The sequence below is a fragment of the Poecilia reticulata genome, chromosome 8, assembly GCF_904066995.2.
Source record: "Poecilia reticulata chromosome 8, P_reticulata-male-v2, whole genome shotgun sequence".
Classification (NCBI taxonomy): Eukaryota; Metazoa; Chordata; class Actinopteri; order Cyprinodontiformes; family Poeciliidae; genus Poecilia; species Poecilia reticulata.
This window is the reverse complement of record NC_088837.1, coordinates 26,809,676-26,823,108: the sequence shown is the minus strand read 5'-3', so window position 1 is coordinate 26,823,108 and position 13,433 is coordinate 26,809,676. Positions and strand designations below refer to the sequence as shown.

The 13,433-nt window shown below is 47.3% G+C and overlaps 1 protein-coding gene across 1 annotated transcript in view; it reads right to left on the bottom strand.

Moving 5' to 3' along the window:
- stx1b (syntaxin 1B) overlaps positions 1 to 5,462 on the bottom strand; it is a 49,799-nt gene extending 44,337 nt beyond the window's left edge. The window contains exon 1 of the mRNA XM_008417139.3: positions 5,057 to 5,462. Coding sequence (XP_008415361.1) covers positions 5,057 to 5,086 — 30 coding nt within the window. The 5' untranslated portion in view covers positions 5,087 to 5,462. The remainder of the gene's footprint in view (positions 1 to 5,056) is intronic.
- Positions 5,463 to 13,433: the final 7,971 nt, after the last annotated feature.

The window sequence follows — 13,433 nt, the reverse complement described above, 5'->3', positions numbered from 1 at the left end:
GAAACAAACTGACATGATTACATTTTTAAAAGTGTCATTATGGAAAAAGAATATAATGGAACTACACAATATTACATGAATCAGTGCAAATATTATACAAATTGGTTTTTCATAATGTTTTAATTGGAGTGATTTAAACTAAACGAGAAATTTCTGAAATAATTTGAGCTGTGAATGGATTGAATTGGATTGTATATAGATAAACTGAATCATTTAAGAATAGTGCAAAGAGCTGGAACAGTTCATGTTATTGGATTTTGGTGCTGCAACTAATGATTATTTTAAGAATAAATTATTCTGATTGATTAATTGGGGAAAAATTTGAACATTTTGCATGTTTTTCATTTAACCACCTACATTTTTATACAATATTAGAAACACATTAAAATGGCATCAATTTGCATTGTACCTAATTTGACAAAGATTGATTAAAATTGGATGAACTGAGTAGTTTAATTTAATTTCACAAAACTAACTATCATAAAATACAAGGGAATTGAAAATTAAAGCTTAAATTTTAAGGAATGATTAATTTAATTAGGACTGACTGCTTCATCATGCTTGATGGTACTTGTATGGATCGGACATGAAATTGAACTAAAACTTTATGAAATATATATTTACTATACTATGGAAACAGTACAGCACACATCAGTTGTATTAAACTTACACCTCTGTACTTGTTTATGTGTGGTTCGGGGCCTGGCACAGACACAGCTACTTTGTGGGGTCTTGTCACGTTGTGGGACCACCAGAAAACTTGTGATATTTTAGTGTGAAAACTCAGTTTATATCAGGATAATGTCTTCAGAGTTGATAAAAAAGTCAGCATCCATCCATCCATCACCAGTGAGTTATGTCCCAGCACAGACTGCCCAACCCTCTTCCCAACTCCCCCCATTTTAGTCAATGAAAATGAAACAGGATATGTGATCACACACTCTGCTGCAAACAAACACAAACGATCCGTCTGTCACTCCATGTGCACAGATATTGTTTCCAGCTCTTTAAAATACTGTCGACATGTGGCTGCAGCAACCAGCAGAACCAGCATATCAATTATTAATAAGACGAGTATTGATGTTTTAAGGAGCGATGTTTGATATAGCAATCAAGGAAACGTCTCTATTTTACAAACCTCTAATGACTGTTGTCGCACTTACATTTGCCCTACCCATCCCATAATTACATCACTTACAAAACCGTTCAACTTAGCATGACACTGTCAGACATAGCGACCAGTTAAATCAGTGCTTCTCAATTCCAGTCCTCAGGCGCCCCTGATCTGCATGTTTTAGATGTGTCTCTATGCCAGAACAGCTGATTCAAATGATTGCATGAACATCAAGTGCTGCAGACGCCTGTTAATCACCCAGAGATACAATTCAGGTGTGGCAGAAGGGAAACACCTAAAACATGCAGGGCACCGAGTTAAATCAACATTAATTAAAGTGACATTTTAATTATTTTATTAATGTTTAATGATGTCCAACATGTGCTAAAGCCAGACTTTTGGTTTTATTTTCCATTTTTTGAGCCTTGCTTCTGTAAATTTAGTGGCCTTATGGGAAAGTTATGGGTTTAATTCCAGCTTCCTCCTGCTATATATCTGCCTCTGGGAAAAGAAGCTAACACAGAGTTGTGTACTGAACATATCTGGATGAATGTGGCTCTAGTGTAAAGAGCTTTAAACTGTCCATATGGGTAAGCTCTAGATATATTCAGTCCATTTACCATTTGTGATTTTATCTGTGAAAAGTGCAACAAAGTGCTTCACAAAGGCAGAGCATAGAAATTAAAAACACAAATTTCCTTCATGAAGAGGAATGACTGGGTGTGAAATGGTGAAAAAGGACAAAAAAGGGATGAGTAAGTTTGAAGACAAAAAGTGATGCTAGAAAAATTCATGAGGAAGACAAAAAAATGAGAGAATAAATGGAGGAGCATAGAGGGAGAGATGTATGAAGGAATAAAAGTGAGTGATAGCAGAGAAATTATGGGATAAGAAAAACCTGAATATGAGGGAGAAACCTAATGAAGATTAAACTAAAATCAGGAAAACTATGATGAGTCCGGAGAATCCGATTCACTGTTGGTCTGTGCTGGACGGGAGGAAAAGCACATCAGGAAATGTCAGTAAATTGAGTTTCTGTCGAGACACCAGAAGCGGTGAACATTCCTGCAGACCAGGACCAGCTCTTCGCTTTAATCAGCTAAACAAGTTCAGTGTTTAAAATCTTAAAATGAGCTGAAACGATTAATCAGATTAATCGATTATAAAAAAAATCAACTAATTTAATGAGTTAACTGGAGAGTGCTGACTAAGAAAGAATTTTATTTGCTGTAGGAATAACAAATTCAGAGCAGTTTTGTTCTTGGTTCAGACTGTAATCATGTATTAAGTTCCTTTTTCTGTCCAGTTATCAATCAATTAATCCATAAAACAATCCCTCCACTGTACTGATGTTCAGTTTCCACATGTGGATGCCAGAAGGATGTTCTAGTTGCAGATGGAATGCTGTTATTGCATTTTAGGTAATACATGTTTATCTACTAATTTAAAATATGAATTAAATTATTTGATTGGCATCTTTTAATGTATTTACAGTATTAAGAATTATTCAATTTAAATTAAACAATCTCCAGGATGTCACCAATTTTTTAATCCAGTTAATTAACCGTTGGAATAATCAACAGAATAATCTCTGGCAATCGGTTAATTGTCATAATTAGTAGCTCTATTGACAGATTAATCATCATATTAATCAATAAGGTAATTAATGACTAAAATAATTGTCAGTTGAATCGAGTGACACCGAGTGAAGCTAAACTAAACCTCTTCACAATAAGCGATCAATTAATGGCATGATAAATTAAAATGAGCTCCGTCATTTCCATGCTGACTGTTTGAAGGGATTCTTTTAGATATAATCCATTTTATTTATGGTTTTGGTTGGAAGTCGGGTTTTTTGCATGTTGTTTCTGAATGTGTCTCATGCTGGATGTTTAAAATGTTTTCCAGTTTTGAGGTGTCTTCTGTCCGTCTCTTCTTCATGCTCTGTGAAGACGCTGCAGGAAAAGACTCTACAGGCTGCAGACTTTGGTTGAACAGCAAAGTTTCATTGCGATAAGTCAGCATGACCCAGTTGTGAGGAAATCTTGGCCCAATCGTGGCGAAATCCTCCTGATCTCTGTCCCTTTGCTAGGACTCGGCCCGGCTCACATTCCCCACAGTAAACCAATCACCACATGAAGATATTTCACCTTCACGTCTTCTTTTGGTTCCTGCCACCAGATTGTCTGCTTATACATCTGGAAACCATAGATTAGACTTGTTTTTCTAGCTTAATGTCTTTTGACCCTTGACCTTGTTGCTTTCCCAAATTCTCCAGAAAATGTTCCAGTGTGTCTGCAAGTTCTTTACTGAATTCATGTTTTTTGGTTTTTGACAGGACGTACTTGCATTTTTTTGCTATTATTATCAATATATTACTTGAAAATGGTCTCAAAACAACAATAATTAATGCTTATCACAATTACTGCTGGGACAGTTTATTGTTCGGTAGAATCTGTCGTGACATGCCGAACGGAGGCAGATTTTTATTCCCTCTCATGATGTGGAGGAGGACCTTCCTACTCCGGTTTGTTCAACAGCAACCTGAAGATTTCCAGAACCTGGTTCAACTTTTCCAGGTTGGGTTTGGAAATCCAATGAGGTTTTTTATATCTCCAGATAAAATATTTCGAGTCAAAGCCGATCAGAGGAATGATGAGTGGAGGAAATGTCCTAACTGGACTTTTAATTCAGAGCTCAGAAAAAGAAGCATGGCTTGGTGGATGATTACTGGAGAAGAAGAAATCAAATGAAGGATGAGAGAAGCTGCTGAGGGACGGCAGTGCGGTAAACTCTGCTGAGGCCTCTTTCATTCAGATCAGCTCCACATCCAGCTGCTGATTTACCGATCAGAGGTTATTGATCCCCCTCCACCCCACCCTCATCCCCCCACCCTGACGGAGGGACAGGAAGAAATGCAACAGAAGGGAATTACTGCTTAACTCAGATCATCCCAACCTGGATGAACCCACGGGGGGAGGGGGGACACGCGTGGAGCTGCAGCAGTATGACTGCTTGACGTGATACCCCCTCACCTCCCCAAATACCCCCCCAGCACCCCCTCCCCCCATCAGTCCGCCCAAACCGCCAGCATCAGCTGTTCGCTCCAGGCGATCCAGAAACGCCGCATCGCCCCGCGCCGCCCGCGCGTCAAAGCGCCGCTCTCACCCGGCGCAGAGGCGCACAGTCATAAAATGGGTGAGGCTTTCCTACAACGAAGGCCTCCCCACCGTCCCCTCCCACCATCACCCGAGCAGGAACACGAGGAGAGCCGCATCCATCCAACTGTTCGTCCATCCATCCCTCCATCCATCTCGCCTCCTCCACATTCCCGCTGCTCTCCATCAGGGAGGCGGCGGGCTGCCGGATGCGGCCTCCATCGGCATAGAAAACAGAAAATCTGCATTTTTTCCTCCTCTCGGTCAGATCTCCTCCTCCGTTCCTCCTCCTCACACGCATGCACGGACACGCACGGCCCAAATTAGAATTAGCTCGGATGGGTGCGTTTCAAGCCGCGTTCCCGTCATGCATGCAGCTCTGCATGAGGGGAGAAAAACCCGAGCGGAGCGGCGGAGCTGGGCCTCTGCGTCTAGCCGCTCAAATCCGCCGTCAGAGGCGGAAATCCCGCAAATAATCAGAATAAAAAGAGTCCAAACTGCAGCCACGCATCATCCGCTCACACCGCACAGACTCCATTACGGGCTGCAGCACACTCTGTATTCACATCATGAAAAGCTCCGGGCCGCAGCGCGACCCGCACCCGAACCTCCGCAGAGCCGCCGGGAACCCGCAGCAGCGCGGGTCCAGCGGCTCTCCCTCCCGCATCTTACGGCCGCCGCGCTCAGGCAGGCCGAGATGCTGCGGCCGCCCGGGAGGAGGAAGAGGAGGGGAGGGGAGGAAGATGGAGGCCAGCGGGAGGATGGGAGAGGAAAAGCATCTTACGCTTCGCAGTTCCGCCGTGCGGTCCTTCATGGCGCCGAGCTGGCTGCTAGAGTGCGGGGAATCGGCCCTGGTCCGTGCGGGAGGGGGGCTGTCCAACACCGGATCCCAGCGGGTCCCTCCGGGCGTCCTCCTCTTCTTCACGGAGCAGAGATGGAGGGAGGAAGAGCGCGGTGTGACGCGTCTCCGCCTTCTGCTGCTGCTGCTTCGGAGGGTTTTTTTATCCGTGCGGTGACGGTGCGTGAATCAGCCCTCCTCCTCAGCTCGGTCTGCCTCTTCCTCAGTGGATCTCTGCCCCCCTTTCACTCCGCGCCTTTCTCCTCTTCCTCCTCGGTGCGGTCGCAGTGTGGCCCCGCAGCGCGCAAAGCAGCAGCCCGGCAGGAAAACGGAGCGAGAGAGAGGGGGAGGGAGGGGGCAGGGACGAGGGGGGGCTGGCGGGGGGAGGGGGGGACTTGTGTCGGGGGGGGTGGTACTGATGCTGCAGAAAAGGAGAAGGGGAGGGAGGGGGAGATGCGGAGCGGATGGAGAGCAGCGCGCATGCGCTCCCTCTCTTCATCTTCCATCTCTTCCTTCTGCCGCCCCCCCTCATCACCCCTCCCTGCTGTCTGCTCCCCCCCCCCCCCCACCGCAGCAGACTGTTTGCTTTCAGGTGAGAGAGGATCAGCATCAGAGGGAAGGACAATCTGTTCACTCTGCTGCCTTATATAGGCATGTGTGCGTGCGCATGTGCGCGTGCATGGAAGGGGCGGGTTAAGAGTGTGGGGGGAGGGGGGGAGGGGAGGTGCACATGCGCACTAGCTACAACTGGGATCACCTGTTCTGAGTCCGGCTCTGGACCAGTTTATTAGGAACACCTGATCAGTTTTAATTCGAACTCAGATAACCGATTAGTTAGCATAATGATACTCAGCTCATCATGAGGTCACCAGGTGACCTTTGACCCCATCCAATCACTGAACAGATGCTGAGAACAGATCAACGTGTGGATGAGACAAAACTTCCTCCAGCTGAACAGAAACTGAAGTTATTAAGGAGGAATAATCTAGATCAGTGTTTCTCCTCCCTGGTCCTCAGGCCCCCTGTCCTGCAGGTGTTTCCCGTCTGAAACACCTGGACAGAATCTCTGGGTGATAAACAGGTTTCTGATGGTCATGCAGTCATTTGGATCAGCTGTTCTGGAGCAGAGGCTCATCTAGAACATGCAGAGCAGGGGGGCTGGGGACCAGGGTGGAGAAACACTGATCTAGAGTTACAGACCTACAGTCACAGATCTAGAGCTCCAGATCTGCAGTTATGGTTCTAGAGTTACTGATCTAGAGTTATAGGTCTACAGTTAACACACAGCTTCAGGCTGACCTCTGACCTGAACCTTCAGAGACAAAGATGGTTACAAAGTCGGCCTTCTGCCAGCTGAAGAACATTTCCAGGATACCTTAAAGATCTGCTGGTGTTGTCATAGCAACCTTCCAGACCTCAAGCTTAATGTCTGGGTCTGGTTCTGGTTCTACTCTGCAGAACCAGAACCAAACATGGAGAAGCAGCATTCAGCTTCTGTGCTCCACAAATCTGGAACAAACTTCCAGAAAACTGAAAAACATTTGAAACACCAAAACCCTTTAGTGGTGATTTGAGTTTTTCTGTGTGTTTATTTTGGTTTTGTTTCTGTGAGTCTCTTGTCTTGATTGTTCCCAGGCGTCTCGTTCCCTGGTTACCCTCCCAGTGTATTTAAGCCCACCTGTTGTCTTCATCTCTTGTGGGTCCTTGTCTAACGTTGTAGCCGTGTCTACGCAGTCGTATTAAGGCCTGAGCCGGCATCAGGTCTCTGGCAGTCGTTACCGATCTGTTGCTGCCAGAGTTGCAGTTTTCCTGCTCTCTCTGCTGCCTGCCTTGTCTGGCAGCTTCATTATTAAATTCATCGTTTCTTATCTACAACCTGGATCCGCCTGCGTTCTCCCTCACCACCAACACCATGACACCTTTAAATCGAGACTTTAGTGCTGCTGCCAGCTGACCTGACAGCTGACCCCACCTGACCCCAACTGATCCCAACTGACAGCAGCTGACCTGTCAGCTGACCCCAACTGACCCCAGCTGACCTGTCAGCTGACCCCAACTGACCCCAGCTGACCTGCCAGCTGACCCCAGCTGACCTGACAGCTGACCCGACAGCTGACCCCAACTGACCCGACATCTGACCCCAGCTGACCTGACAGCTGACCCGACAGCTGACCCCAACTGACCCGACATCTGACCCCAGCTGACCTGACAGCTGACCCGACAGCTGACCCCAACTGACCCGACATCTGACCTGACAGCTGACTTGACAACTGACCCCAACTGACCCCAGCTGACATGACAACTGACCCGACAGCTGATCCCAGCTGACCGCAGCTGACCCCAGCTGACCCCAACTGACCCGACAGCTGACCTGACAGCTGACTTGACAACTGACCCCAACTGACCCCAGCTGACATGACAACTGACCCGACAGCTGATCCCAGCTGACCGCAGCTGACCCCAGCTGACCCCAACTGACCCAACAGCTGACCTGACAGCTGACCCCAACTGACCCGACAGCTGACCTGACAGCTGACCCCAACTGACCCGACAGCTGACCCCAACTGACCCGACAGCTGACCTGACAGCTGACCCGACAGCTGATCCCAGCTGACTGCAGCTGACCCCAGCTGACCCCAACTGACCCGACAGCTGACCTGACAGCTGACTTGACAACTGACCCCAACTGACCCCAGCTGACATGACAACTGACCCGACAGCTGATCCCAGCTGACTGCAGCTGACCCCAGCTGACCCCAGCTGACCCAGAGTTTCCCTGCAGGGACTCCAGGTTTCCGCTGAGGATCTTCCCAGGAGAGACTGAGGGGAAAATGGAAGCACTTTTAAAACTGAATATTTAAAATAATGCTGTTCACTAAATGAATTAACTTTGTAAATTATCATCACATAACAAAGAAAAATTATTATTCAAAAAACAAATTTTCTGTAGATAAGTTGCACTTATATGAACATAAAACTTAAAAAAGACCTTAATTAATTTTCTAACACTTAGTGGGTCAGGAGGTCCTGCTGCCTCTCCAGCCAACGTTCCAGGTGAGAGGCAGAGTCACCTGGACAGGTCGCCAGTCTGTCCAGGGCAACACAGAGACAAACAACCATGCACACACACACTCACACCTAGGGAGAATTTAGAGCAGTGGTACCCAAACTATGGCCCGTGGGCCAGATCCGGCCCGCCTCCACATTTGGTCCGGCCCCCTGAACAATACCAGAGAGCATTCAGATTTTTTTTCCATATACCGTATTTTCCGGACTATAAACCGTTTATATGTGGATTTTTCTTCCACCACCAGGGGGTGCTTTAGCAGGAAGTGAATTATTGGAAGTCAAAATTGGAAATAAAAGAAGAAGAAAGCGCTCATTAAAACAGAATTAGGTTTAATAGGGAATTGAAATTTGAGAATGTTGTTGATCAGTTAAATAGCATTGAGGGGAAAAAGATTTATTTATTTTTTTTAAATAATACTGGGATCATTATGAGAATTTGAGGTATAAATATTAGGATCCAGTAGATGGCAGTAGTGCAACAATAATGGCTGCAAGCTGCCGTTGAAATCTCAAGAAGAAGAAGAAAGCGCCCATTTTCATTTAGCTCATGTTAGTAGCAACACGAAGGATCAGCACTTTGTTACAGTTACGGTTCGGAAACTACCGTAATCAGTTCAGTTAAATCTAAACTTGGCAGCTTTTTCTTTTTCAACCGTAATAAATGTGATATTCAATCGACCTGTTATGACTCAGATTTGGCTGTCCGCCCCCCTCTGCTGCTGCTGCATCGCTGTGGAAAACCTGGAGCGGCAGAGATATCTGCGGCTAATATGTTTACTGGTTTTAAAAATAAACTTTGGGGTTGTGGCTTATAGTCCAGTGCGGCTCATAGTTGGGAAAATACGGACTATAATCCTTCCTGTATTTGTTCTGTGAAGAACCCAGAGAGGGTTATTTTGTTATGCTTTCTGGAAAACAATACATTTTTACATTTAGGCACTCCTGCAATCGTCACACCTTTTCTGTTACAAACTGACTCCGGCCCCCAGCAGAGAAGGGAAACGTTATGTGGCCCTCACAGGAAAAGGTTTGGGGACCCCTGATATAGAGAGACCAGTTAACCTGACAGTCATGTTTTTGGACTGTGGGAGGAAACCGGAGAACCCAGAGAGAACCCACCATGCACAGGGAGAACATGGAGACTCCATGCAGAAAGACCCCGGGCTGGGAATCAAACCCAGGACCTTCTTGCTGCAAGGCAACAGCTCTATCCACCAGCAGCCCGTATTACACATATTTCTATTTACCTGGCCTGGGTTAAATATGTCCGCTGCTCTCCAGGTGCATGTGTGGATTCTCTCTAGGAACTCCAGCATTTACTCCACTGGCCTCTCTGAATTATCTCTGAGTGTGTCTTTATGGACTTAGCAGATTTACACGATGTAGGATGTTGTTCAAAAAGCCTCTGAAGCATTTTAAAATAGAAAACTTTCCTGGTAAAAAGGAAAATAAAATTGTGGCAGATTTTTAAAAAAGTATTCCAACAATCAAAACAGAACAGAAGAAAACAGAAGATTAATCAAAGTTCTGAGCTCTTCCTCCTCTGTTCTGTAATGCCCCCTGCTGGCCAAGGTTCAGACAACAGCTGCTCCAATTTCTCCTTGGACTGAGGTTGAAGGGCACCAGGAAGTGTGTGTGTGTGTGAGTCTGTGTGTGTGCGTGTGTGTGTGCGTGCGCATGTGTGTGTGTGTTTGTGTGTGTGCGTGTGTGCGCGCATGTGTGTGTGTGTGTTTGTGTGTGTGCGCGTGTGTGTGCGTGTGTTTTCAGAACTGAACACGGTCCACAGGAAGTTGACTTTCATCTGAGACACACTCCCTCCTCTGGGTCATCATGGATGTTGGCAGCAACGCGTCTCCATGGTAACATGAGGTTGAATGATGCTGCTCACAGGCAAAGTTTCCATCACCTCTCAGGAACTCAGACTGAATGATTTCCAGGTGATTCTGTTTAATGTTTCACCTGAAATCTATATTTTAATGTATGTTTCAGCTCAGTTTTGTTTTTTTTTTCAGTCTCAAAGCTCGTTTCCTGTTTCAGCATAGATCAAGATTTAGTTATTTAGTTCATCTAATCTGAAAGCAGATTGTAGGAGCCAGTGGCTCAGCTGAAGATCACCTGAGTTCTTTCATCTCTTTGCAGCCGATCCAGCAGAACCAACCCGGTTCTGTGATCAGGAGTTGGTTCCACAGTGGGTCTGGACTTTGTTCTGTTCTTCATGTTTCCATCTGCAGGTTGAAGCTTTTCCACACCGGTGCATCACTGGGTCAGCTCCGTGTTTTGAAGGTTTCCATCTGCAGCCAGAACCAGGAAAGCGAAGCATTTCTCAGTTTTACCTCCACCTGCAGTCAGACTGGACGGGTTTCAGTCGGCAGCTCATCTGGCAGGGTTGAGTGTTTTAATAATTCATAATCTCTCTTTAAAACAAAACGGCTGTCAGGTTTATTGTTAAAATTGACAAAAAAATGTGTTATTTATTTTTAGTGTAGCTCTTTTAAAAATAGTACAATAATTAACACCTTCATTTCCAGCAAAAAGTCACTAATTACTAATGTAATTAAAGTATTGCAGCATATTTTATTGTTGAGTAAGTGAAAAATTTTAGTACTTTGTTTTTTTTGTCTTCTTTTGCTCTTTTCCCCCTTATTTTTTGGCCCAAAAAGTCAGATTCAGGCTGAATCAGACTGTTGCAATAAGCAATAAATAAATTAATTGCATGATAAATTAAATTGAAGTCACTGATTTTATTTTTCTCTTTCTACCAAAAACTGGATGAGAAACGTTTTCAGTCTCCTACTTTGGTCTCAACTTGTTCCTTTTTTAAAAGGACACTTTTGTTTACAGGGACTTCATAATTCAGCTTATTTGTTGTTTTATTTATTTTGGATGTTTAAAATGTCTCCCAGTTCCACTGATAAATATTAATTGGAATTTAAAGTTTAATGCCATTTTCATTATACAAATTGTTTCAAAACAACAATAGCAATAACTTCTGGAACAATTTATTGTCCATCAAATTGTCATCATTACAGGCCTTAATGGACGGGTACCGGTCTCAGCGGAGCTGGAGGTGCGCCGCAGCTAAGGACGTAGGACCGAACCTAACTGGACCCTGGATGGGTCGGACAGAACCACAATAAATCAAACATGGCTCCCGTGTTTACTTTAATTCAAAGAACCAAATGAATTCACAAACATGACGACTTAATTAATTAAACTCACTGCACCGATTAAATCAGTTTATGTTGAATGTTTGAAACCTGAATCTAAAGTGTTTTGGAAATAAACAGGAACTGAAGGTCTGGGGGTTAAATATATTTTAACAGGCATTAAAGTGATGATTTCAGCCTCATAAACTGCTGATTTATGAAGCGAAGTCACAGAAGCTGCAAACAAGGGAAGGAAATAATGAAACCACTTCCCTAAAGCCGCGTTCTGCAGGCACGCAGCCCGGTTCGGCCGCGCTCGGCTCGGTTCGGCTTCCTCCACAGTCTCACAACAACAAAAGCCGCAGACTAGCAGCGTGCAGGCTCCGCCCCCTCCTGCTCAAACTCCGTGATCCCGGCTACCGTAAAGCTCAGAGCAGAGGCGCAGCTGTTTTCAGGGGGAGTGTCGCTCCGCTGCGGCATGCGCTCCACCACGAGGGGGGGAGGGGAGTCAGTGATGTAATGCTGGATTAAAGGGCAAGTCCGCCCAAATTTAACCACATCCAGTTATTTACAGCACATCTGATCAGCACCTTATGGAGCCACTGTCACCCGCAGGTGGTCGCTTCTACTGAGCCTCATGCAGAGCAGACGCCTCCGGGTCCGTCCAGGCCAGGTTTAACTGCCTCCGAGTCCGTCCAGGCCCGGATTAACCGCCTCCGGGTCAGTCCAGGCCCGGTTTAACCGCCTCTGGGTCAGGTTTAACTGCCTCCGGGTCAGTCCAGGCCCGGTTTAACCGCCTCCGGGTCCGTCCGGGCCCGGTTTAACCGCCTCTGGGTCAGGTTTAACTGCCTCCGGGTCAGTCCAGGCCCGGTTTAACCGCCTCCGGGTCAGGTTTAACTGCCTCCGGGTCCGTCCAGGCCCGGTTTAACTGCCTCCGGGTCCGTCCGGGCCCGGTTTAAGTGCCTCCGGGTCCATCCGGGCCCGGTTTAACCGCCTCCGGGTCAGGTTTAACCGCCTCTGGGTCCGTCCGGGCCCAGTTTAACCGCCTCAGGGTCAGTCTAGGCCCAGTTTAACCGCCTCCGGGTCAGTCCAGGCCTGGTTTAACCGCCTCCGGGTCAGTCCAGGCCCGGTTAATTGCCTCTGGGTCAGTACAGGCCCGGTTTAACCACCTCTGGGTCAGTCCAGGGCTGGTTTAACCGCCTCCGGGTCAGTCCAGGCCCGGTTTAACCGCCTCTGGGTCAGGTTTAACTGCCTCCGGGTCAGTCCAGGCCCGGTTTAACCGCCTCCGGGTCAGGTTTAACCGCCTCTGGGTCCGTCCGGGCCCAGTTTAACCGCCTCAGGGTCAGTCTAGGCCCAGTTTAACCGCCTCCGGGTCAGTCCAGGCCTGGTTTAACCGCCTCCGGGTCAGTCCAGGCCCGGTTAATTGCCTCTGGGTCAGTACAGGCCCGGTTTAACCACCTCTGGGTCAGTCCAGGGCTGGTTTAACCGCCTCCGGGTCAGTCCAGGCCCGGTTTAACCGCCTCTGGGTCAGGTTTAACTGCCTCCGGGTCAGTCCAGGCCCGGTTTAACCGCCTCCGGGTCCGTCCGGGCCCGGTTTAACCGCCTCTGGGTCAGGTTTAACTGCCTCCGGGTCAGTCCAGGCCCGGTTTAACCGCCTCCGGGTCAGGTTTAACTGCCTCCGGGTCCGTCCAGGCCCGGTTTAACTGCCTCCGGGTCCGTCCGGGCCCGGTTTAAGTGCCTCCGGGTCCATCCGGGCCCGGTTTAACCGCCTCCGGGTCAGGTTTAACCGCCTCTGGGTCCGTCCGGGCCCAGTTTAACCGCCTCAGGGTCAGTCTAGGCCCAGTTTAACCGCCTCCGGGTCAGTCCAGGCCTGGTTTAACCGCCTCCGGGTCAGTCCAGGCCCGGTTAATTGCCTCTGGGTCAGTCCAGGCCCTGTTTAAGTGCCTCTGGGTCAGTCCAGGCCTGGTTTAACCGCCTCCGGGTCAGTCCGGGCCCGGTTAATTGCCTCTGGGTCAGTCCAGGCCCGGTTTAACCGCCTTTAATTTAAATGTTAGATTAAACAGTTTTCCAGGTTTAATGTAACATTAGACATCAGGTCGTCTCCGAGT